The sequence below is a fragment of the Cannabis sativa genome, chromosome 2 (assembly GCF_029168945.1).
Source record: "Cannabis sativa cultivar Pink pepper isolate KNU-18-1 chromosome 2, ASM2916894v1, whole genome shotgun sequence".
Lineage (NCBI taxonomy): Eukaryota > Viridiplantae > Streptophyta > Magnoliopsida > Rosales > Cannabaceae > Cannabis > Cannabis sativa.
In genome coordinates, this window is record NC_083602.1 from 25,545,299 (window position 1) to 25,569,378 (window position 24,080).

General features: G+C 37.6%; 2 protein-coding genes and 1 long non-coding RNA gene across 9 annotated transcripts; all 3 read right to left on the minus strand.

Moving 5' to 3' along the window:
* Window positions 1–1,844, minus strand: LOC115710193 (uncharacterized). Its single transcript, XR_009686218.1, has 3 exons — window positions 1,518–1,844; window positions 1,288–1,361; window positions 1–212 (listed from the first exon to the last, which is right to left on the minus strand). It is a non-coding gene; the product is annotated as an uncharacterized LOC115710193 (long non-coding RNA).
* Window positions 1,845–12,480: 10,636 nt separating this feature from the next.
* LOC133028968 (rRNA-processing protein fcf2-like) lies at window positions 12,481–17,866 on the minus strand. 4 transcript variants are annotated; one of them, XM_061110361.1, is made up of 6 exons: window positions 17,755–17,866; window positions 14,770–15,006; window positions 14,624–14,684; window positions 13,420–13,488; window positions 13,178–13,293; window positions 12,481–12,771 (listed from the first exon to the last, which is right to left on the minus strand). In XM_061110361.1, exons 2-6 carry the CDS (start codon window positions 15,003–15,005, stop codon window positions 12,663–12,665), a joined length of 591 nt encoding a protein of 196 aa, XP_060966344.1. In that variant the 5' UTR covers window position 15,006; window positions 17,755–17,866; the 3' UTR covers window positions 12,481–12,662. The 4 variants fall into 4 exon arrangements, with proteins under 4 accessions (XP_060966344.1, XP_060966341.1, XP_060966343.1 ...); XM_061110358.1 differs by lacking the exon at window positions 17,755–17,866 and adding an exon at window positions 15,117–15,401; XM_061110360.1 differs by lacking the exon at window positions 17,755–17,866 and adding an exon at window positions 15,128–15,207.
* A 380-nt stretch (window positions 17,867–18,246) lies between these two features.
* LOC133034885 (rRNA-processing protein fcf2-like) lies at window positions 18,247–23,703 on the minus strand. 4 transcript variants are annotated; one of them, XM_061110365.1, is made up of 6 exons: window positions 23,590–23,703; window positions 20,596–20,832; window positions 20,450–20,510; window positions 19,247–19,315; window positions 19,004–19,119; window positions 18,247–18,597 (listed from the first exon to the last, which is right to left on the minus strand). In XM_061110365.1, exons 2-6 carry the CDS (start codon window positions 20,829–20,831, stop codon window positions 18,489–18,491), a joined length of 591 nt encoding a protein of 196 aa, XP_060966348.1. In that variant the 5' UTR covers window position 20,832; window positions 23,590–23,703; the 3' UTR covers window positions 18,247–18,488. The 4 variants fall into 4 exon arrangements, with proteins under 4 accessions (XP_060966348.1, XP_060966347.1, XP_060966346.1 ...); XM_061110364.1 differs by lacking the exon at window positions 23,590–23,703 and adding an exon at window positions 20,954–21,033; XM_061110363.1 differs by lacking the exon at window positions 23,590–23,703 and adding an exon at window positions 20,943–21,031.
* Between the last annotated feature and the right edge of the window lie 377 nt (window positions 23,704–24,080).

Here is a 24,080-nt window from a genome sequence, read left to right on the forward strand (position 1 = left end):
TAATCCATCCTTCAAGCATCTTTCTTAAATGAAGATTTTGTTTTAATGTAAGAAATTGATAATACAAAACATATACCAGAGTAAAATAAAAAGAATATGCTAAGACCAACTTGCATGGTCTTTTTTAACCAAAAATATAGCTACAACAATTTTATTATTTTGCATGAAGAATGCATTTTAACATTCAAGTAATCATAATAGCCCATCCTGATCTGATAAGAATAATGGATTAGAAGATCACTTTTAGATCAAAGATGATATTAGAAAGAAGAAGAATGAAGGGTTGCAAATAAGAAAAATAATCTGTTAAAGATAACCAAGAAAAGAAAAAGTTTGAGAAACAAGATAAACTAAACTAAAACTAAGTAGAAGAACAAGACAGAAAAAGAAATCAATACACGAATAAAACAACCCAAATTAGAATATCAGATAGAACCAAATCAACATTTAGGAGTCAAAGTAAATGGAATCTGTCCCAAAAACATTGAAAAAAAGCAAATTTGATCGGTGAATACACAAAGGAAACTACTATTACAACAATATAATACCAATGCTATGGAATTAAGCAACCAAAACCTAAATTACGAAGTACTACAAAGTGCTTCAGAAGGTAGTTTACTCATTAAAATCAATACACAAATAAATATAACCCAAATTAGAATATTAGATAGAACCAAATCAACATTTAGGAGCCAAAGTAAATGGAATCTGTCCCAAAAAAATTAAAAAAAAAAACAATTTTGATCAGTGAACACTTAAAGTAGAGAAATTTGAGCATCGGTCGGTTTGGTCGGTTTTTTTATAAATAAAAATCCGAATTTCGGTTTTCGGTTTGGATTGGTTCAATCCGAAAACCGACCGACCAATCCAGAAACATCCTTAAAACCGACCAATGTGAACCGCGGTTTGGTCGGTTAAAACCGACCAAACCGATTTTTTTTTTGTGTAAAATATAATAAAATTGTTCACTTTATTCTTCTCACAACAACACCACACAAAAGCAACACAAAGACAAACACTATCAGTATTTGGACCATAACAAAAAGACCCCATTCATTCCTTGTCTCTCCCAATTATTCACACTCTAATCATATAACCAACAATCATGTCACAACACACAACAACAACACTATGCACAATACAATGTATATACAACAAAAAAGATCACGGGATTTTGCTACCCCTAATTCTACACCAACAAATACCAGAGAAGAGAGTTTTAATTTTAAGAGAAAGAAAAGAAAACAACAATACAAGAGTACTACGAAGCTGTTTGTGTAAGAATACCTTAAACCAATTTGGGTTGTGCTTAGAGTGAGATATAGGTCGAGTCTTGGCAGAGTCTTGACACAGTTTTAAACCTGAAAATGAAACCTAAAATAATTTAAATTTTAAACTCAGAGCTGTTATTCAAATAAAAGATAAAGAGCATTAAATTTGTGAGAAAGATCTGAGAGTAGAATAAATAAAGAAAAATAAAAGAATGTACAAGAAAAAGAAAAAAAAATTACAATTACCTTAAATCTGAATATGGAAGATGGTGCTTGATTGATGTTGATGATGAGAAGAGAGTTTCGGATGGAGAGACGAGAGAAGAAGAGAGTGAGAGTAAGAGTGACTGGGTGAGTGAGATTGGGGGTCGGGGGCGGGGCAATGGATTATGGATTGAAACTTTGTTTGAAGTTTGAACTTTAAAGCCCTAAACTATGGCTATGGCAGAAAAAAAAATGAGAGAGAAGAAGGTGAGTGTGGTGAGAGAGAGTGAGTCACGAGTGAGAAGGAAAGGGTTTGGAGAGAGAGAGTCAATCAAGTCAATCACTTTATTAAAGGTTTATACTTTTAAATTTTAATATTAATAATGTAAAGCCCGCTTAGTTAATTTGGAAATTAGCAGTTATTTATGTTAATCAGGAAATTATTTATAGCCATTTAAATAATTTATTATGGAATTCAGATATGCATAATTATGTTATCAGCAGTTTTTATATTTCGCATTTCCGGTGTCCGGTATTTTGGAACGCGGCGTTTGGCTCAGTAGAGATCACAACTTAGTATGTTAGTATTTTGGGGACGGGTTTTAGACATTGGGAATGTCGGGAATGGCCGGGAATTTAGAATGTCCCAAAAAATACCCCTTAAGTATGATTTATGTGGTTTTTGTATGGAGGGGCAAAATGGTCTTTTTGCCCCAATGATATTTTGTCTTATGTGACTTTTAATTGGAATTAAATGTTTAATTTATGCATGTTATTTGGCTGAAAGAATTAGTGTGTAAAGACTCCTTTTTATTCATTTTCATTTAACTTAGAAAAAAATAGAATATTTTCAAAAGAAACTCTCTTTTCTCTCTCTCTTTTTCGGCTGAGAACTTTGGGGTTCTAGAGCTGGATTTTGTGGTGATTCAAAGCTTGGGTTTGCAAACTTTATTGATCTCTTGTGTGGTATGTGTTTCCTAGTCCCTTTCTCCTTAAATTCTTGAAGAAAAATGATGAAATTGGATGATAATGCATGTGATTTTTGAGAGATGTTTCTGCTGTGTTTTGTTGTTGATTTAAGTTGTTTAAAGCATGATTTTTGATGTTAAATGAGTTGTGTGAAGCATGAGTAGCTAGGTTGTTCAAGCTTTTAAATTATATGTGAAAATTGATGATTTTTGTGAGAAAATGCCATGTTTTGTTTCTGTATATTTGCTGGATGTTATTGTTAGTTTGCAGAGGTGTTTTAATGCTTAGTTAAGTAGAATTAACTAGGCTAGGGTGCATGCTAGTGGGTTTAACCAAGTTTGAGTTCTTGAACTCAAAGCTTGGTCTTCAATGGTGAATTTTGCATGTGGGATTTCTGGGTAGGTTTGATGCTCTAGAATGGTTATTTGGGACCTATAGAGGAGGTCTGGAAAGTTTGGGATCATTTGGGTTCGAATTGGTCAAGATATGGGAATTTTTGGTTGCTGCCTGCGAGGAACCGGAATTCCGGTTGAGCATCCGGAATTCCGGATGGGGGTTCAGATTTTCCCAGAACCGGAATTCCGGTTGGGCAACCGGACTTCCGGATGGGGGATTTTTCAGAACCCTAGTTTTCCTCGTTTTTGGATTTTTAGGGGTATTGCCATGCTTTTTATCGATAGGGAAACTTTTAGTTTCGAGTTTTAGTCCCCGGGAAGTGATTTAGCGTGTCACTTATAGCGTTGTGATTTTTATGGTTTAGGAGCCGATGTCCGCCGTTCAGCTTCAGTTCCAGTCAGGTTGACCGGCACACCTGAAATCGGAATCCAGGTAAGATTAGTATAACAGTATGCATATGTAGATTACATGTTTAGCGTGCATGTAGGAAGCCTGTTAGATTACATTAGATATGTATTAGGCTTCGAACCATCCAACCCTGTCACGTCGGTACAGGCTGGAGTATGACCAAAGACGGCGGAGTATGACCGGTTTGACCGATCAGGCTGACACGTGGTTGGTGGTTCCGTGCTATTGACGTAGCCCGTCGGTACAGTGTGGAGTATGACCAGCGGGCGGAGTAGGACCGGTTCGACCGATCGGGAGGGTATAGTAACACGTCGGTACAGTGGAGTATGACCGACGGCGGAGTATGACCGGTTCGACCGATCAGGTTGTTACGTGTCAATAGTACCGTCCCCTGAACGTTCAAAACTCAGTACCATGTTGGACATGGCAGTAGTGCTCAGTACCATGTTGGACATGGCAGTAGCGGGACTCAGTATCGTGTTGGACACGGCAGTCAGTTTTATGTATGATATTATTATGCTTTTCTTGCGAGTCCGTCGAGCTCACGGTTTATTTGCATGTGTAGGTAAAGGCAAGGCGATTCTTTGATGGACCGTGAGCGAGCTTATGAGATTGTACATGTCGGGGCGGTTAGGCCTGGAGCGTACGATCCTCGGGACAGCACGGCTAAGATTTTGTAAATGTCGTTAGACGACTTTATTTTGATGTAAAAGTTAAACAGTAAAAACGTTTGTAAATATTTTTATAAATCGGGATCCCGAGACTTTTTATAATATGGTTTATAAGTTTAATTAAAAAGCAAAATTTTAATTAATCACGTTTTTCCATAAACCTCGTTGACTAGCAACGAGCTGCACAGTACGTTTAAAAATCACGTAATACGCCTAAGATAGTTAGGGTGTTACAATTTGGTATCGGCCGCCGGGTTGTCTTAGAAGATCGTCACGACATGTACAATCATCATCGGCGGATTAGCTCGGTTCACGGTTCAGTAAGCCTTTATTGCTTTAGTAGTTTGTTTTATTCAGTTATGAAAAAGAAAAGCCTGTTAGGAAGCATGTTAGTAGCCTGATAGTAGAATAGGCGCATGTTTCATTTCTAATTTCCAAATTAAGCGGCATTAGTAAGCTCGCCCTGAATACGACCTGATATGCCAACTCTTGGTTTCGCAGGCGGTTCTAACTAGATGGACGCCAGGCGGACCACGAGGAGTCAGGGCAACTCCGTAGGGTCGAATCAGGGACAGGGAGCTCAGTTTCCCCCACCTGCTAGGGGCCGAGGTAGAGGTCCCCGAGGCAGGGCTCGTGGTCGGGGTGATGAGAACCCGCCACAGGCTGCCCAGGCTCCCCCAGCCGATCAGGGAGCCCCGAACTGGGAGTTGCGGTTTGCGGAGATGCAAGCCAGGATCGAAGAGCAAGACCTCGAGATTCAGAGGTTGAGACAGCAGGGTGCTCCTGCAGTTCCAGTGCCAGTAATTCCAGAGGCACCTGCCCCTGCTGCCCAGGCCGAGATAGTGGTGGCGGCCCATAGATTGGAACCGTTGTATGAGAGGTTCCGGAAACAAGCACCTCCGGTATTCCTGGGAGGTCCAGATGTGTCGAAAGCCGAGCAGTGGCTTACGGTGATCACCAGGATTCTGAACTTTATGGGTGTCACCGGCAACGACAGAGTGGTGTGCGCCACATTTCAGTTCCAGGAGGATGCCCTGGTATGGTGGGACATGGTGTCTCAGATTCACGATGTCACCACCATGACCTGGGAAAGATTCCAAGAACTTTTCAACGCGAAGTACTACAATGAGGCGGTTAGAAGCGCCAAGAGAAAGGAATTCGTTCACCTGACCCAGCGGGAGAACATGAGTGTCACTGAGTATACTACTCGGTTGTGGGACAGGCGAGGTTAGCCTCGGGTATTGTGCCGACCGACTTCAGTAGGAAGGAGAAGTATCTGGACGGGTTGAATCCCAAGATCAGGCATGACCTGATGATTACCACTGACGACAGCACCACCTATGCTCAGATGGTGGAGAAGGCACTGCGAGCTGAGGGCGCAGTGGGGTGTATGTCAGATTCAGCCCGGTACTCGGTTGGTGGCGGAGCTCCTACCCCTCGCTTCGGGCTTCGGCGGGGAGTAGTGGTTCGGCCATTGATCGAGAGGAAGAGGGCACCCAGCTTCGGCGGCTCGAGCCAAAACAAGAGGTTCGGGGGAACCGGAACGAGAGGGAGTCGTCTGGTGGTAATGAGACTCGCTTCTCCTATCCCGAGTGCCCTATCTGCAAGAGGCACCATCGGGGAGAGTGCAAGGGGCAGGGATGCTTTCATTGTGGCATGCCCGGGCACTTCAAGAGGGAATGTCCCCGGCTCGGCCGGAGGCACCGAGAGCTCCGGCGATACCCACTCCGGCCTGGGGTATTCGCGATCACGCGAGGCGATGCGGATGCCGGCCCATCGGTTGTTACAGTCGGATTCTTATTAACGACTCGTTTTATTCGGTCTTTGTTTGATTACGGGGCTACACGTTCTTATGTGGCGGCCGAGTCTTTAGTAAGTTGGGTAGACCCTTTGATAGATATGAGTCGGGGTTTGGAACCACATTTTACAGCGGAGAATTGGTTATCTCCAATAGGTGGATTAGGTCTATGCCGATCAGGATAGATGGTAGAGAGTTGAGCGCTGATCTGATAGAGATGAGCTTAGTCGAATTTGATATTATCTTAGGAATGGATTTCCTATCTAAATATTCGGCGAGCATTGATTGCAAGAGGAAGATGGTGGTCTTCCAACCAGAAAGTGAAGAACCGTTCGTATTTGTGGGTTCGGTTCAGGGGTCTCGGATCCCGGTGATCTCGGCTATGTCAGCGAGAGAATTATTGCACGGTGGGTGCTTAGGGTTTCTGGCCGTGGTGGTGGACACCACTCGGCCAGACACCATTCGGCCAGAGGACATCAGTGTGGTTCGGGAATTTCTGGACGTTTTTCCCGAAGAACTTCCAGGGTTACCACCTCATCGGGAGATTGACTTTGTGATTGACTTGGCACCAGGGGTGGATCCGGTTTCTAAAGCCCCGTATAGGATGGCTCCAGCTGAACTTAAGGAGTTAAAAATTCAGCTCCAGGGGTTGCTTGACATAGGGTTCATTCGGCCCAGTGTATCACCTTGGGGAGCCCCGGTTTTGTTCGTGAAGAAGAAAGATGGCTCTATGAGGATGTGCATCGACTACAGAGAGTTGAACAAGCTGACGGTGAAGAATAAATATCCATTACCTAGGATCGATGACTTGTTCGATCAGCTTCAGGGGAAGACGGTCTTCTCTAAGATTGATCTCCGTTCGGGTTATCATCAGTTGAGGATCCGAGAGGAGGACATTCCAAAGACGGCTTTCCGCACTAGGTATGGACACTACGAGTTCCTGGTTATGTCATTCGGACTAACCAATGCTCCTGCAGCATTCATGGACCTGATGAATAGAGTATTCAAGGATTTCCTCGATATCTGTGTAATTGTGTTTATCGACGACATCCCCGTGTACTCTTAGTCAGAAGAGGAGCATGAGTTACATCTTCAGATGGTACTGCAACGACTTCGAGAACATAGACTCTACGCCAAGTTCAAGAAATGTGAGTTCTGGTTGTCTCAAGTGTCCTTCCTAGGGCACATAGTGAGTAAAGATGGGATCAAGGTGGATCCCGGAAAGATCGAATCCGTCAGGGATTGGCCGAGACCGAAGACAGTGACAGAGATCAGAAGCTTTTTGGGATTAGCTGGGTATTACCGTAGGTTCGTGGAGGGGTTCTCCAAAATTTCAATGCCCCTAACCGAGCTTACAAAGAAGAATCAGCGATTTATACGGTCGGATAAATGCGAAGCTAGTTTTCGGGAGGCCGAAACGAGAGGTTGATTCTTTGCTCCGGTACTAGCTTTGCCTTCGAACGAGGAGAAGTTCGTGGTCTATTGTGACGCATCCAAACAGGGTTTGGGGTGCGTATTGATGCAAGCCGATCGGGTTATCGCTTACGCCTCCCGTCAGTTAAAGGATTATGAACAGCGATACCCGACTCATGATTTAGAATTGGCCGCAGTGGTTTTTGCACTGAAGATTTGGCGGCATTACTTGTATGGAGAGAAGTGCGAGATCTATACCGACCATAAAAGTCTCAAGTATTTCTTTACTCAGAAAGATTTGAACATGAGACAGAGGCGTTGGTTGGAGTTAGTGAAGGATTATGATTGCGAGATCCTTTACCATCCCGGGAAAGCCAATGTAGTGGCTGATGCCCTGAGCAGGAAGGGTCCCGGGCAAGTAGCTAGCATGGTTCAGATCTCACCTCAGCTAGCAGGGGATATGGTTAGATCCAGCATTGAGTTTGTGGTAGGTCAGCTTCACAACTTAACGCTGCAATCTGATCTATTGGAAAGAATAAAGGTTGCTCAGACGACAGATCCGGAGTTAGTGAAGATCCGAGATGAGGTATTGGCTGGTCAAGCCAAAGACTTTTCAGTGTCAGATAACGGGATGCTTTTGTATAAAGCCAGGGTTTGTGTCCCGAACAGTGTGGACTTGAGGAACGAGATCTTTGAGGAGGCTCATTCTACCCCGTATTCTCTGCATCCCGGCACCACCAAGATGTACCAAGACTTGAAACCGTACTTCTGGTGGAACGGTATGAAGAAGAATTTGGTAGAATTCGTATCGAGATGCCTCACGTGTCAGCAGATCAAGGCTGAACATCAGAGACCAGCAGGGTTGTTGCAGCCTCTAACCCTACCAGAATGGAAATGGGAGGATATTGCTATGGATTTTGTGGTCGGGTTACCTAGGACCACGGGTATGTTTGATTCCATCTGGGTAGTGGTGGACCGATTTACGAAATCTGCTCATTTTCTGCCGGTTAGAACAACGTTTACAGTGGATCAGTTGGCAGAATTATACGTCAGGGAGATAGTGAGACTTCACGGGGTACCAAAGTCTATAGTTTCGGACAGGGATCCGAAATTCACCTCCAAATTTTGGCAAAGCTTGCAACGGGCAATGGGTACGAAGCTAAAATTCAGTACAGCATTTCATCCTCAGACAGATGGTCAGTCCGAAAGGACAATTCAGATATTGGAGGATATGCTGAGAGCCTGTGTTATGGACTTTGAGGGTTCATGGAGTAAATACCTACCGTTAGTGGAGTTCTCGTACAACAACAGTTACCAGAGTACGATAGGGATGGCACCCTACGAACTGTTGTACGGTAGGAAATGTAGATCCCCTATCCACTGGGATGAGACAGGGGAGAGGAAATACCTAGGTCCAGAATCAGTTCAGCGGACCAATGAGGCAATAGAGAAGATTAAAGCTAGAATGCTTGCCTCCCGGAAGCGGACGGAAGAGTTACGCGGTCCGAAACGTCGAGATGTTGAGTTCCGAGTAGGGGACCATGTGTTTTTGCGAGTATCTCCGATGAAGGGGATTAAACGTTTCGGGAAAAGAGGCAAGTTATGCCCTAGATTTACAGGACCTTTCGAGATTCTCGAGAAGATAGGTCAAGTGGCATATCGGTTAGCATTGCCTCCAGCTTTATCAGCAGTGCACAACGTATTTCATGTCTCAATGTTGAGAAAATACGTTTCAGACCCCTCTCATATAATCAGTTATGAGAGCCTTCAGCTTCAGTCAGATATGTCCTATGAGGAACAGCCAGTGCAGATCCTGGATAGAAAGGATAAAGTCCTTCGGAATAAGACCATAGCATTGGTCAAGGTTCTCTGGAGAAACAGTAAGGTGGAAGAAGCCACCTGGGAGCTTGAGTCAGATATGCGAGCTCAATATCCAGAGTTATTCAGGTTAGATTTCGGGGACGAAATCCTTTTAAGGGGGGGATAGTTGTAAAGCCCGCTTAGTTAATTTGGAAATTAGCAGTTATTTATGTTAATCAGGAAATTATTTATAGCCATTTAAATAATTTATTATGGAATTCAGATATGCATAATTATGTTATCAGCAGTTTTTATATTTCGCATTTCCGGTGTCCGGTATTTTGGAACGCGGCGTTTGGCTCAGTAGAGATCACAACTTAGTATGTTAGTATTTTGGGGACGGGTTTTAGACATTGGGAATGTCGGGAATGGCCGGGAATTTAGAATGTCCCAAAAAATACCCCTTAAGTATGATTTATGTGGTTTTTGTATGGAGGGGCAAAATGGTCTTTTTGCCCCAATGATATTTTGTCTTATGTGACTTTTAATTGGAATTAAATGTTTAATTTATGCATGTTATTTGGCTGAAAGAATTAGTGTGTAAAGACTCCTTTTTATTCATTTTCATTTAACTTAGAAAAAAATAGAATATTTTCAAAAGAAACTCTCTTTTCTCTCTCTCTTTTTCGGCTGAGAACTTTGGGGTTCTAGAGCTGGATTTTGTGGTGATTCAAAGCTTGGGTTTGCAAACTTTATTGATCTCTTGTGTGGTATGTGTTTCCTAGTCCCTTTCTCCTTAAATTCTTGAAGAAAAATGATGAAATTGGATGATAATGCATGTGATTTTTGAGAGATGTTTCTGCTGTGTTTTGTTGTTGATTTAAGTTGTTTAAAGCATGATTTTTGATGTTAAATGAGTTGTGTGAAGCATGAGTAGCTAGGTTGTTCAAGCTTTTAAATTATATGTGAAAATTGATGATTTTTGTGAGAAAATGCCATGTTTTGTTTCTGTATATTTGCTGGATGTTATTGTTAGTTTGCAGAGGTGTTTTAATGCTTAGTTAAGTAGAATTAACTAGGCTAGGGTGCATGCTAGTGGGTTTAACCAAGTTTGAGTTCTTGAACTCAAAGCTTGGTCTTCAATGGTGAATTTTGCATGTGGGATTTCTGGGTAGGTTTGATGCTCTAGAATGGTTATTTGGGACCTATAGAGGAGGTCTGGAAAGTTTGGGATCATTTGGGTTCGAATTGGTCAAGATATGGGAATTTTTGGTTGCCGTCTGCGAGGAACCGGAATTCGGTTGAGCATCCGGAATTCGGATGGGGGTTCGAATTTTCCCGAACGGAATTAGGTTGGGCAACCTGGACTTCGGATGGGGGATTTTTCGTAACCCTAGTTTTCCTCGTTTTTGGATTTTTAGGGGTATTGCCATGCTTTTTATCGATAGGGAAACTTTTAGTTTCGAGTTTTAGTCCGGGAAGTGATTTAGCGTGTCACTTATAGCGTTGTGATTTTTATGGTTTAGGAGCCGATGTAATCCGCCGTTCGGCTTCAGTTCCGGTCAGTTGACCGCACACTGAATTCGGAATCCAGGTAAGATTAGTATAACAGTATGCATATGTAGATTACAGGTTTAGCGTGCATGTAGGAAGCCTGTTAGATTACATTAGATATGTATTAGGCTTCGAACCATCCAACCCCGTCACGTCGGACAGTGGAGTATGACCAGCGGCGGAGTATGACCGGTTTGGCCGATCAGTGACACTTGGTTGGTGGTTCCGTGCTATTGACGTATCCCGTCGGTACGGGCCGGAGTATGACCAGCGGCGGAGTAGGACCGGTTCGGCCGATCGGGAGGGTATAGTAACACGTCGGTACGAGCTGGAGTATGACCCGGCGGCGGAGTATGGACCGGTTCGGCCGATCCGGGTTGTTACGTGTCAATAGTACCGTCCCCGAACGTTCAAAACTCGGTACCATGTTGGACATGGCGGTAGTGCTCGGTACCATGTTGGACATGGCGATGGCGGGACTCGATATCGTGTTGGACACGGCGATCGAGTTTATGTATGATATTATTATGCTTTTCTTGCGAGTACGTCGACTCACAGTTTATTTGCATGTGTAGGTAAAGGCAAGGCAGTTGCTGATGGACCGTGAGCGAGCTTATGAGATTGTACATGTCGGGGCGGTTAGGCCTGGAGCGTACGATCCTCGGGACAGCACGGCTAAGATTTTGTAAATGTCGTTAGACGACTTTATTTTGATGTAAAAGTTAAACAGTAAAAACGTTTGTAAATATTTTTATAAATCGGGATCCCGAGACTTTTTATAATATGGTTTATAAGTTTAATTAAAAAGCAAAATTTTAATTAATCACGTTTTTCCATAAACCTCGTTGACTAGCAACGAGCTGCACAGTACGTTTAAAAATCACGTAATACGCCTAAGATAGTTAGGGTGTTACAAATAAAATAATAATATATTATATATTATATATTATTATTTATCACTTATTAGTTATTAGTATACATAAGTAAAAAAAATTAAAAAATTATATATGGAAAAGGTTTTTCGGTCGGTTTCGGTTTTATTGGTCGGTTTACGATCCGAAAAAAAACCGACCGACTATTGGCGGTTTAAACCGTTGGCGGTTTTTTCGGTTTTCGATTTCGCCGGTTTCGGTTCCAGCGGTGTTCGGTAGGTCGGTTTGAACGGTTTTTTCGGTTTTCTGGATTTTCTGCTCAGCCCTAACTTAAAGGAAACTACTATTACAACAATATAATATCGATGCTATGGAATTAAGCAACCAAAACCTAAATCACAGGCTAATATTTACAGGGTACTACAAAGTGCTTCAGAAGGTAATTTACTCATTAAAATCAATGAAGTTAATAAAAATACAAGACTATAAACCATAAATTGAAAAGCACAACAGAGATTAAATGAAGATTAAGAAGCACAGAAATAAATAAAAAATAGTTCTTTAACCTTTACCTGCGTGAGAGAGATAGAGTTAGAGGCGGTGCCGTTGAGCGAGGGATCGGCACTCGGCGGTGGAAAGGCCTGAGAAGAAGAGTGAGAGAGAAGTTGAACGAGAGAGAGAGGTAATAACTGTAGTGTTTTTAGGGGTTTGTTCTTGTTCTTGTTGGGCCTTTAATATGGGCCTATTCGCTAGCCATTGAAGATGAAGGAATTATTTTTCCTAGAAAAAAAAAATTATTATGTATTTATACAATTTTTAAAATTTTATTTACATAAAATATGATATTTTGATGTATTTTATATTGTACTTCATATGTTAAGAAATTAGTGGCGCTCGAATAAATTAGGGAAAAAATAAAAAGAAAGATTATCTCCCATTTTCATGAACAAAGCTCATAGAAGAGTGTTTGAAATTATATTCATCATAACACCCAATCAAACATGTTTTATGAACATAGAAAAGGTAATAAAATTGCTCGAAAATGATTAATGAACAACTTAGGCTTAACAAAACTACAGGTCATTTTATCTCATATAATATAATGCATGATAACTATATCATACTTTTACTTGAAAGGAACAAATAATACTATTAGCTTAGTTAACATTATAATATTACATTTTCATCAGAACAAAAATGTTGGAACTTTGGTGATCTAAAATCTAAACCTGAAACATAGACACACACAGTTTAGTTGCATCTTCAATAATGGAATCAGTTTACAAAGAAAGAAGAAAAATAAAAATCAATGTCTTCTTTGGTTTGCTCGGTTTTTCGGGTGTTTTCCTTTTATCTTCCATTTATTATTCCCGCCAGGTTGATTTTTCTCTTCTATTTCGCGAACCTTGCGCTTCCTGAAAAGATCAAAGATTAAGGCATATAACATCAGTAACCAAATAAGTTAGATCAGAGAAAAACCTTTCGCCAACAGAATTTACTATCAATCAATCTTCCTTACATTCAATTAGAATTACTAATGCATTACTAATCTCAATTCTAAAACATGATTCGGAAAATCAATGTTATGCTTAGATGTGAAGCACTTAAGGATTGAGAAAAGTGGAGCAAAACAATATCCAAACAACTTTCTCTAAAGTTCTAATCCCTCTTTTGTGAAAACCAAATGCAAATATATATGTTGGCTCTTGTTTTGCCCCTCTACCTCGATAGATCCAATATCCAACCGGAGCCTACGATTTATTTATTTTCATAATGCAAGAAACACGACAAAAGCATAAATCATTTCAAAGCCTATCTTACCTGTAAGCTCCAAGAGTGCGATCAGAGAGCAGCTCGGCTGCAAGAGATGTCTTCCTTTCTTTCTTTGTTAATCTACCATCAAAGAAATCTAGTGGAGACTCTATGATTGTTCCCACCTGATTAATAGCAATAATTACAAAGAACAAAAGAAAGGAAAAAACAACCGTCAAAGGATTTCAAACAAGGAATATAGATTGAATTGGAATATTTATATACGCAATAGGATGGTGGTATACACTTGCCTGGAAATACTTGTTTGACTTTGATTCACCCTTCTTGTAATGCCTTTTTGGATCCATCACATTCCTCAACTATAAACATATGCCAAGTATAATGCGAATCAGTAAAAGCAAAATGAATTTTCCCAAGAAAGAGTTTCTACAATTACATGAACTTGCAAGCAAGTAAATGAAACCCTTTTATGTTTTCCATTGATGAACTTAAATTAAGTCTATATGAAATAACTTGTAGGATATTCATCCTTTATCTCAAAACAAAAGCTAACAAGGCACGACTAAAATCATACTCAATTTTTGGCTGGAGATCAAAAGGGAATTTTTTTTTTAAAAAAAAAAAATCAAAATGCTCGTACTTATGTCATGTGTTAGGTAGAATGACCAGAATGTTGCAATTTGATTGATCCATCTCAGGTGGCATTTAAATCAGATGATAAAAATAGTAATGAAAATGATAGGGCTGTAATGCTTATTCATATAACGGTGATTATATTGTAAAGGCATTACAAAGTTTTTGAAATCAACTAAACAATGGCATTGTAATGACGATTCTATTACGATTATGTTATTGGTAACAGTTGAATACAAGGAGAATTTCAATGAAGCAAAGCTTGCCTAGAAAACTTGGACACTCGCTTATCTCATTCTAACAAAAATATCACCAAACAATATAATAAGCGGGGAGGACACCAAGGTGATTCTCAAAACCTTCCACCTAAGGTTCACTCAAGTGAATGGGTAGGGGTGAGTATTTGACTGAGTGTGTGGTCCGAAACTAAAATCTCTGCAAGTGTAGTTGGAGGGAACAAAGAAGAAAAAGAAACGATACTTATACCGCAGTAATAGAGGCCTTTAAATAGTTAGCCCTAATCCCAATTTTCTGGGACAGCTACTCTACATTACATCATATGTAATTAATACAAGAAGATGAAAAAATTAACTCTTTCGAATAAGATTACCACGATAAAGACAAGGAATGCAATCTCAAAGAGAATAAAAATTCAATTGGATTTTACAATGGGCAAAAGTTATGAAGAAATGCAAGAATTAAAGGCCGTGGACTTTATTCTTTAAGTGTTAACTAGTATAATTGTACAGGGGTAAAAAATTTATTCAACGTTAAGAGAAACAAGCAAAGGATTAACTATGCGTAATGATCAATAAAACGAACTTTGAATAGGAAATATAAAATGGTCAACGACAACTGCACCTTAAGCAATTGAAGATCTTTTTGGAGCTCAGGGGTGATGGTTGGTGCGGGCATGTCAAACCTAATTAAAGTAGAAAAGTAAGTGTAAATTATAGATAATTACAACGGTAGCAAATATATAGATACAAGACAAACAAAGTAGGTACCAATTATGCCCAGCAGTATCTTTGATTTGTTTTCTGAGTATCCTGTTTAACTTCTTAGGGTCATTTGGTGGAACAAAAAGCCCATCAACAAGCTCTGAACTGGGTTTCCAAACTACACTGCTTTCAGGCTGATTTTTATGAGTTGTTGTAGCATTAGAAGCAAAGCCCTTTGCAGATGACAAATTGGGCAACTTTGGTTCCCATGATAGGCCAACCACTGCCTTGATTTCTGACATTCTATAACACAAAACAGCAGATGAGAATGAGAAGGAAAAAAAAGGAGCTCTTTCTACACATAAAAACAACATGATTCAAAGAGTCACACTGAGCATAAGTAACAAATGTACCAGAAATAAACCTTTCAAAAATAATTCAGTTTCCTAGGGTTCCAACTACGGAGCACAGCGAGCAAATTGGGTGGTCTGCGCAGTTTTTTATTTGGCGGGTTTTTAAAAGTGCAACCCATAACCCCATTTAAGCAGCGGTTTTGGGTGGATTATTGGGAGGATTGGATTAAATGAAATTAATGATTAAGAAAGAAAAAAGTTGTAAATTTTATAATCTATTAGTTTGTTAAATCTGTAAAAAAAAAAAAAATATGTGGTTCATTCACAACAAAATAATCCATCCTTCAAGCATCTTTCTTAAATGAAGATTTTGTTTTAATGTAAGAAATTGATAATACAAAACATATACCAGAGTAAAATAAAAAGAATATGCTAAGACCAACTTGCATGGTCTTTTTTAACCAAAAATATAGCTACAACAATTTTATTATTTTGCATGAAGAATGCATTTTAACATTCAAGTAATCATAATAGCCCATCCTGATCTGATAAGAATAATGGATTAGAAGATCACTTTTAGATCAAAGATGATATTAGAAAGAAGAAGAATGAAGGGTTGCAAATAAGAAAAATAATCTGTTAAAGATAACCAAGAAAAGAAAAAGTTTGAGAAACAAGATAAACTAAACTAAAACTAAGTAGAAGAACAAGACAGAAAAAGAAATCAATACACGAATAAAACAACCCAAATTAGAATATCAGATGGAACCAAATCAACATTTAGGAGTCAAAGTAAATGGAATCTGTCCCAAAAACATTGAAAAAAAGCAAATTTGATCGGTGAATACACAAAGGAAACTACTATTACAACAATATAATACCAATGCTATGGAATTAAGCAACCAAAACCTAAATTACAGGGTACTACAAAGTGCTTCAGAAGGTAGTTTACTCATTAAAATCAATACACAAATAAATATAACCCAAATTAGAATATTAGATAGAACCAAATCAACATTTAGGAGCCAAAGTAAATGGAATCTGTCCCAAAAAAATTAAAAAAAAAAACAATTTTGATCAGTGAACACTTAAAGTAGGGCTGAGCATCGGTCGGTTTGGTCGGTTTTTTTACAAATAAAAATCTGAATTTCAGTTTTCGGTTTGGATTGGTTCAATCTGAAAACCGACTGACTAATCCAGAAACATCCTTAAAACCGACCAATGTGAACCACGGTTTAACCGACCAAATCGATTTTTTTGTGTAAAATATAATAAAATTGTTCACTTTATTCTTCTCACAACAACACCACACAAAAGCAACACAAAGACAAACACTATCAGTATTTGGACCATAACAAAAAGACCCCATTCATTCCTTGTCTCTCCCAATTATTCACACTCTAATCATATAACCAACAATCATGTCACAACACACAACAACAACACTATGCACAATACAATGTATATACAACAAAAAAGATCACGGGATTTTGCTACCCCTAATTCTACACCAACAAATACCAGAGAAGAGAGTTTTAATTTTAAGAGAAAGAAAAGAAAACAACAATACAAGAGTACTACGAAGCTGTTTGTGTAAGAATACCTTAAACCAATTTGGGTTGTGCTTAGAGTGAGATATAGGTCGAGTCTTGGCAGAGTCTTGACACAGTTTTAAACCTGAAAATGAAACCTAAAATAATTTAAATTTTAAACTCAGAGCTGTTATTCAAATAAAAGATAAAGAGCATTAAATTTGTGAGAAAGATCTGAGAGTAGAATAAATAAAGAAAAATAAAAGAATGTACAAGAAAAAGAAAAAAAAATTACAATTACCTTAAATCTGAATATGGAAGATGGTGCTTGATTGATGTTGATGATGAGAAGAGAGTTTCGGATGGAGAGACGAGAGAAGAAGAGAGTGAGAGTAAGAGTGACTGGGTGAGTGAGATTGGGGGTCGGGGGCGGGGCAATGGATTATGGATTGAAACTTTGTTTGAAGTTTGAACTTTAAAGCCCTAAACTATGGCTATGGCAGAAAAAAAAATGAGAGAGAAGAAGGTGAGTGTGGTGAGAGAGAGTGAGTCACGAGTGAGAAGGAAAGGGTTTGGAGAGAGAGAGTCAATCAAGTCAATCACTTTATTAAAGGTTTATACTTTTAAATTTTAATATTAATAAAATAATAATATATTATATATTATATATTATTATTTATCACTTATTAGTTATTAGTATACATAAGTAAAAAAATTAAAAAATTATATATGGAAAAGGTTTTTCGGTCGGTTTCGGTTTTATTGGTCGGTTTACGATCCGAAAAAAAACCGACCGACTATTGGCGGTTTAAACCGTTGGCGGTTTTTTCGGTTTTCGATTTCGCCGGTTTCGGTTCCAGCGGTGTTCGGTAGGTCGGTTTGAACGGTTTTTTCGGTTTTCTGGATTTTCTGCTCAGCCCTAACTTAAAGGAAACTACTATTACAACAATATAATATCGATGCTATGGAATTAAGCAACCAAAACCTAAATCACAGGCTAATATTTACAGGGTACTACAAAGTGCTTCAGAAGGTAATTTACTCATTAAAATCAATGAAGTTAATAAAAATACAAGACTATAAACCATAAATTGAAAAGCACAACAGAGATTAAATGAAGATTAAGAAGCACAGAAATAAATAAAAAATAGTTCTTTAACCTTTACCTGCGTGAGAGAGATAGAGTTAGAGGCGGTGCCGTTGAGCGAGGGATCGGCACTCGGCGGTGGAAAGGCCTGAGAAGAAGAGTGAGAGAGAAGTTGAACGAGAGAGAGAGGTAATAACTGTAGTGTTTTTAGGGGTTTGTTCTTGTTCTTGTTGGGCCTTTAATATGGGCCTATTCGCTAGCCATTGAAGATGAAGGAATTATTTTTCCTAGAAAAAAAAAATTATTATGTATTTATACAATTTTTAAAATTTTATTTACATAAAATATGATATTTTGATGTATTTTATATTGTACTTCATATGTTAAGAAATTAGTGGCGCTCGAATAAATTAGGGAAAAAATAAAAAGAAAGATTATCTCCCATTTTCATGAACAAAGCTCATAGAAGAGTGTTTGAAATTATATTCATCATAACACCCAATCAAACATGTTTTATGAACATAGAAAAGGTAATAAAATTGCTCGAAAATGATTAATGAACAACTTAGGCTTAACAAAACTACAAGTCATTTTATCTCATATAATATAATGCATGATAACTATATCATACTTTTACTTGAAAGGAACAAATAATACTATTAGCTTAGTTAACATTATAATATTACATTTTCATCAGAACAAAAATGTTGGAACTTTGGTGATCTAAAATCTAAACACGAAACATAGACACACACAGTTTAGTTGCATCTTCAATAATGGAATCAGTTTACAAAGAAAGAAGAAAAATAAAAATCAATGTCTTCTTTGGTTTGCTCGGTTTTTCGGGTGTTTTCCTTTTATCTTCCATTTATTATTCCCGCCAGGTTGATTTTTCTCTTCTATTTCGCGAACCTTGCGCTTCCTGAAAAGATCAAAGATTAAGGCATATAACATCAGTAACCAAATAAGTTAGATCAGAGAAAAACCTTTCGCCAACAGAATTTACTATCAATCAATCTTCCTTACATTCAATTAGAATTACTAATGCATTACTAATCTCAATTCTAAAACATGATTCGGAAAATCAATGTTATGCTTAGATGTGAAGCACTTAAGGATTGAGAAAAGTGGAGCAAAACAATATCCAAACAACTTTCTCTAAAGTTCTAATCCCTCTTTTGTGAAAACCAAATGCAAATATATATGTTGGCTCTTGTTTTGCCCCTCTACCTCGATAGATCCAATATCCAACCGGAGCCTACGATTTATTTATTTTCATAATGCAAGAAACACGACAAAAGCATAAATCATTTCAAAGCCTATCTTACCTGTAAGCTCCAAGAGTGCGATCAGAGAGCAGCTCGGCTGCAAGAGATGTCTTCCTTTCTTTCTTTGTTAATCTACCATCAAAGAAATCTAGTGGAGACTCTATGATTGTTCCCACCTGATTAATAGCAATAATTACAAAGAACAAAAGAAAGGAAAAAACACTGTCAAAGGATTTCAAACAAGGAATATAGATTGAATTGGAATATTTATATACTGCCAATAGGATGGTGGTATACACTTGCCTGGAAATACTTGTTTGACTTTGATTCACCCTTCTTGTAATGCCTTTTTGGATCCATCACATTCCTCAACTATAAACATATGCCAAGTATAATGCGAATCAGTAAAAGCAAAATGAATTTTCCCAAGAAAGAGTTTCTACAATTACATGAACTTGCAAGCAAGTAAATGAAACCCTTTTATGTTTTCCATTGATGAACTTAAATTAAGTCTATATGAAATAACTTGTAGGATATTCATCCTTTATCTCAAAACAAAAGCTAACAAGGCACGACTAAAATCATACTCAATTTTTGGCTGGAGATCAAAAGGGAATTTTTTTTAAAAAAAAAAAAAATCAAAATGCTCGTACTTATGTCATGTGTTAGGTAGAATGACCAGAATGTTGCAATTTGATTGATCCATCTCAGGTGGCATTTAAATCAGATGATAAAAATAGTAATGAAAATGATAGGGCTGTAATGCTTATTCATATAACGGTGATTATATTGTAAAGGCATTACAAAGTTTTTGAAATCAACTAAACAATGGCATTGTAATGACGATTCTATTACGATTATGTTATTGGTAACAGTTGAATACAAGGAGAATTTCAATGAAGCAAAGCTTGCCTAGAAAACTTGGACACTCGCTTATCTCATTCTAACAAAAATATCACCAAACAATATAATAAGCAGGAGGACACCAAGGTGATTCTCAAAACCTTCCACCTAAGGTTCACTCAAGTGAATGGGTAGGGGTGAGTATTTGACTGAGTGTGTGGTCCGAAACTAAAATCTCTGCAAGTGTAGTTGGAGGGAACAAAGAAGAAAAAGAAACGATACTTATACCGTAGTAATAGAGGCCTTTAAATAGTTAGCCCTAATCCCAATTTTCTGGGACAGCTACTCTACATTACATCATATGTAATTAATACAAGAAGATGAAAAAATTAACTCTTTCGAATAAGATTACCACGATAAAGACAAGGAATGCAATCTCAAAGAGAATAAAAATTCAATTGGATTTTACAATGGGCAAAAGTTATGAAGAAATGCAAGAATTAAAGGCCGTGGACTTTATTCTTTAAGTGTTAACTAGTATAATTGTACAGGGGTAAAAAATTTATTCAACGTTAAGAGAAACAAGCAAAGGATTAACTATGCGTAATGATCAATAAAACGAACTTTGAATAGGAAATATAAAATGGTCAACGACAACTGCACCTTAAGCAATTGAAGATCTTTTTGGAGCTCAGGGGTGATGGTTGGTGCGGGCATGTCAAACCTAATTAAAGTAGAAAAGTAAGTGTAAATTATAGATAATTACAACGGTAGCAAATATATAGATACAAGACAAACAAAGTAGGTACCAATTATGCCCAGCAGTATCTTTGATTTGTTTTCTGAGTATCCTGTTTAACTTCTTAGGGTCATTTGGTGGAACAAAAAGCCCATCAACAAGCTCTGAACTGGGTTTCCAAACTACACTGCTTTCAGGCTGATTTTTATGAGTTGTTGTAGCATTAGAAGCAAAGCCCTTTGCAGATGACAAATTGGGCAACTTTGGTTCCCATGATAGGCCAACCACTGCCTTGATTTCTGACATTCTATAACACAAAACAGCAGATGAGAATGAGAAGGAAAAAAAAGGAGCTCTTTCTACACATAAAAACAACATGATTCAAAGAGTCACACTGAGCATAAGTAACAAATGTACCAGAAATAAACCTTTCAAAAATAATTCAGTTTCCTAGGGTTCCAACTACGGAGCACAGCGAGCAAATTGGGTGGTCTGCGCAGTTTTTTATTTGGCGGGTTTTTAAAAGTGCAACCCATAACCCCATTTAAGCAGCGGTTTTGGGTGGATTATTGGGAGGATTGGATTAAATGAAATTAATGATTAAGAAAGAAAAAAGTTGTAAATTTTATAATCTATTAGTTTGTTAAATCTGTAAAAAAAAAAAAATATGTGGTTCATTCACAACAAAATAATCCATCCTTCAAGCATCTTTCTTAAATGAAGATTTTGTTTTAATGTAAGAAATTGATAATACAAAACATATACCAGAGTAAAATAAAAAGAATATGCTAAGACCAACTTGCATGGTCTTTTTTAACCAAAAATATAGCTACAACAATTTTATTATTTTGCATGAAGAATGCATTTTAACATTCAAGTAATCATAATAGCCCATCCTGATCTGATAAGAATAATGGATTAGAAGATCACTTTTAGATCAAAGATGATATTAGAAAGAAGAAGAATGAAGGGTTGCAAATAAGAAAAATAATCTGTTAAAGATAACCAAGAAAAGAAAAAGTTTGAGAAACAAGATAAACTAAACTAAAACTAAGTAGAAGAACAAGACAGAAAAAGAAATCAATACACGAATAAAACAACCCAAATTAGAATATCAGATAGAACCAAATCAACATTTAGGAGTCAAAGTAAATGGAATCTGTCCCAAAAACATTGAAAAAAAGCAAATTTGATCGGTGAATACACAAAGGAAACTACTATTACAACAATATAATACCAATGCTATGGAATTAAGCAACCAAAACCTAAATTACAGGGTACTACAAAGTGCTTCAGAAGGTAGTTTACTCATTAAAATCAATACACAAATAAATATAACCCAAATTAGAATATTAGATAGAACCAAATCAACATTTAGGAGCCAAAGTAAATGGAATCTGTCCCAAAAAAATTAAAAAAAAAACAATTTTGATCAGTGAACACTTAAAGTAGGGCTGAGCATCGGTCGGTTTGGTCGGTTTTTTTATAAATAAAAATCCGAATTTCGGTTTTCGGTTTGGATTGGTTCAATCCGAAAACCGACCGACCAATCCAGAAACATCCTTAAAACCGACCAATGTGAACCGCGGTTTGGTCGGTTAAAACCGACCAAACCGATTTTTTTTTTGTGTAAAATATAATAAAATTGTTCACTTTATTCTTCTCACAACAACACCACACAAAAGCAACACAAAGACAAACACTATCAGTATTTGGACCATAACAAAAAGACCCCATTCATTCCTTGTCTCTCCCAATTATTCACACTCTAATCATATAACCAACAATCATGTCACAACACACAACAACAACACTATGCACAATACAATGTATATACAACAAAAAAGATCACGGGATTTTGCTACCCCTAATTCTACACCAACAAATACCAGAGAAGAGAGTTTTAATTTTAAGAGAAAGAAAAGAAAACAACAATACAAGAGTACTACGAAGCTGTTTGTGTAAGAATACCTTAAACCAATTTGGGTTGTGCTTAGAGTGAGATATAGGTCGAGTCTTGGCGAGTCTTGACACGATTTTAAACCTGAAAATGAAACCCAAAATAATTTAAATTTTAAACTCAGAGCTGTTATTCAAATAAAAAATAAAGAGCATCAAAATTTGTGAGAAAGATCTGAGAGTAGAATTAATAAAGAAAAATAAAAGAATGTACAAGAAAAAAAAATTACCATTACCTTAAATCTGAATATGGAAGATGGTGCTTGATTGATGTTGATGATGAGAAGAGAGTTTCGGATGGAGAGACGAGAGAAGAAGAGAGTGAGAGTAAGAGTGACTGGGTGAGTGAGATTGGGGGTCGGGGGCGGGGCAATGGATTATGGATTGAAACTTTGTTTGAAGTTTGAACTTTAAAGCCCTAAACTATGGCTATGGCAGAAAAAAAAAAAAATGAGAGAGAAGAAGGTGAGTGTGGTGAGAGAGAGTGAGTCACGAGTGAGAAGGAAAGGGTTTGGAGAGAGAGAGTCAATCAAGTCAATCACTTTATTAAAGGTTTATACTTTTAAATTTTAATATTAATAAAATAATAATATATTATATATTATATATTATTATTTATCACTTATTAGTTATTAGTATACATAAGTAAAAAAATTAAAAAATTATATATGGAAAAGGTTTTTCGGTCGGTTTCGGTTTTATTGGTCGGTTTACGATCCGAAAAAAAACCGACCGACTATTGGCGGTTTAAACCGTTGGCGGTTTTTTCGGTTTTCGGTTTCGCCGGTTTCGGTTCCAGCGGTGTTCGGTAGGTCGGTTTGAACGGTTTTTTCGGTTTTCTGGATTTTCTGCTCAGCCCTAACTTTAAGGAAACTACTATTACAACAATATAATATCGATGCTATGGAATTAAGCAACCAAAACCTAAATCACAGGCTAATATTTACAGGGTACTACAAAGTGCTTCAGAAGGTAATTTACTCATTAAAATCAATGAAGTTAATAAAAATACAAGACTATAAACCATAAATTGAAAAGCACAACAGAGATTAAATGAAGATTAAGAAGCACAGAAATAAATAAAAAATAGTTCTTTAACCTTTACCTGCGTGAGAGAGATAGAGTTAGAGGCGGTGCCGTTGAGCGAGGGATCGGCACTCGGCGGTGGAAAGGCTTGAGAAGAAGAGTGAGAGAGAAGATGAACGAGAGAGAGAGGTAATAACTGTAGTGTTTTTAGGGGTTTGTTCTTGTTCTTGTTGGGCCTTTAATATGAGCCTATTCGCTAGCCATTGAAGATGAAGGAATTATTTTTCCTAGAAAAAAAAAATTATTATGTATTTATACAATTTTTAAAATTTTATTTACATAAAATATGATATTTTGATGTATTTTATATTGTACTTCATATGTTAAGAAATTAGTGGCGCTCGAATAAATTAGGGAAAAAATAAAAAGAAAGATTATCTCCCATTTTCATGAACAAAGCTCATAGAAGAGTGTTTGAAATTATATTCATCATAACACCCAATCAAACATGTTTTATGAACATAGAAAAGGTAATAAAATTGCTCGAAAATGATTAATGAACAACTTAGG

What these genes read in the sequence shown, in the direction of transcription:
- LOC133028968 (XM_061110357.1), bottom strand. Translation starts at nt 15,077, where the DNA reads ATGTTGTTTTTATGTGTAGAAAGAGCTCCTTTTTTTTCCTTCTCATTC. An exon ending in GATACTGCTGGGCATAATTG is followed by an intron (nt 14,685 to 14,769) that starts GTACCTACTTTG and finishes TACTTTAATTAG; the next exon opens with GTTTGACATGCCCGCACCAA. An exon ending in CGCACTCTTGGAGCTTACAG is followed by an intron (nt 12,772 to 13,177) that starts GTAAGATAGGCT and finishes TGATCTTTTCAG; the next exon opens with GAAGCGCAAGGTTCGCGAAA.
- LOC133034885 (XM_061110362.1), bottom strand. Translation starts at nt 20,903, where the DNA reads ATGTTGTTTTTATGTGTAGAAAGAGCTCCTTTTTTTTCCTTCTCATTC. An exon ending in GATACTGCTGGGCATAATTG is followed by an intron (nt 20,511 to 20,595) that starts GTACCTACTTTG and finishes TACTTTAATTAG; the next exon opens with GTTTGACATGCCCGCACCAA. An exon ending in CGCACTCTTGGAGCTTACAG is followed by an intron (nt 18,598 to 19,003) that starts GTAAGATAGGCT and finishes TGATCTTTTCAG; the next exon opens with GAAGCGCAAGGTTCGCGAAA.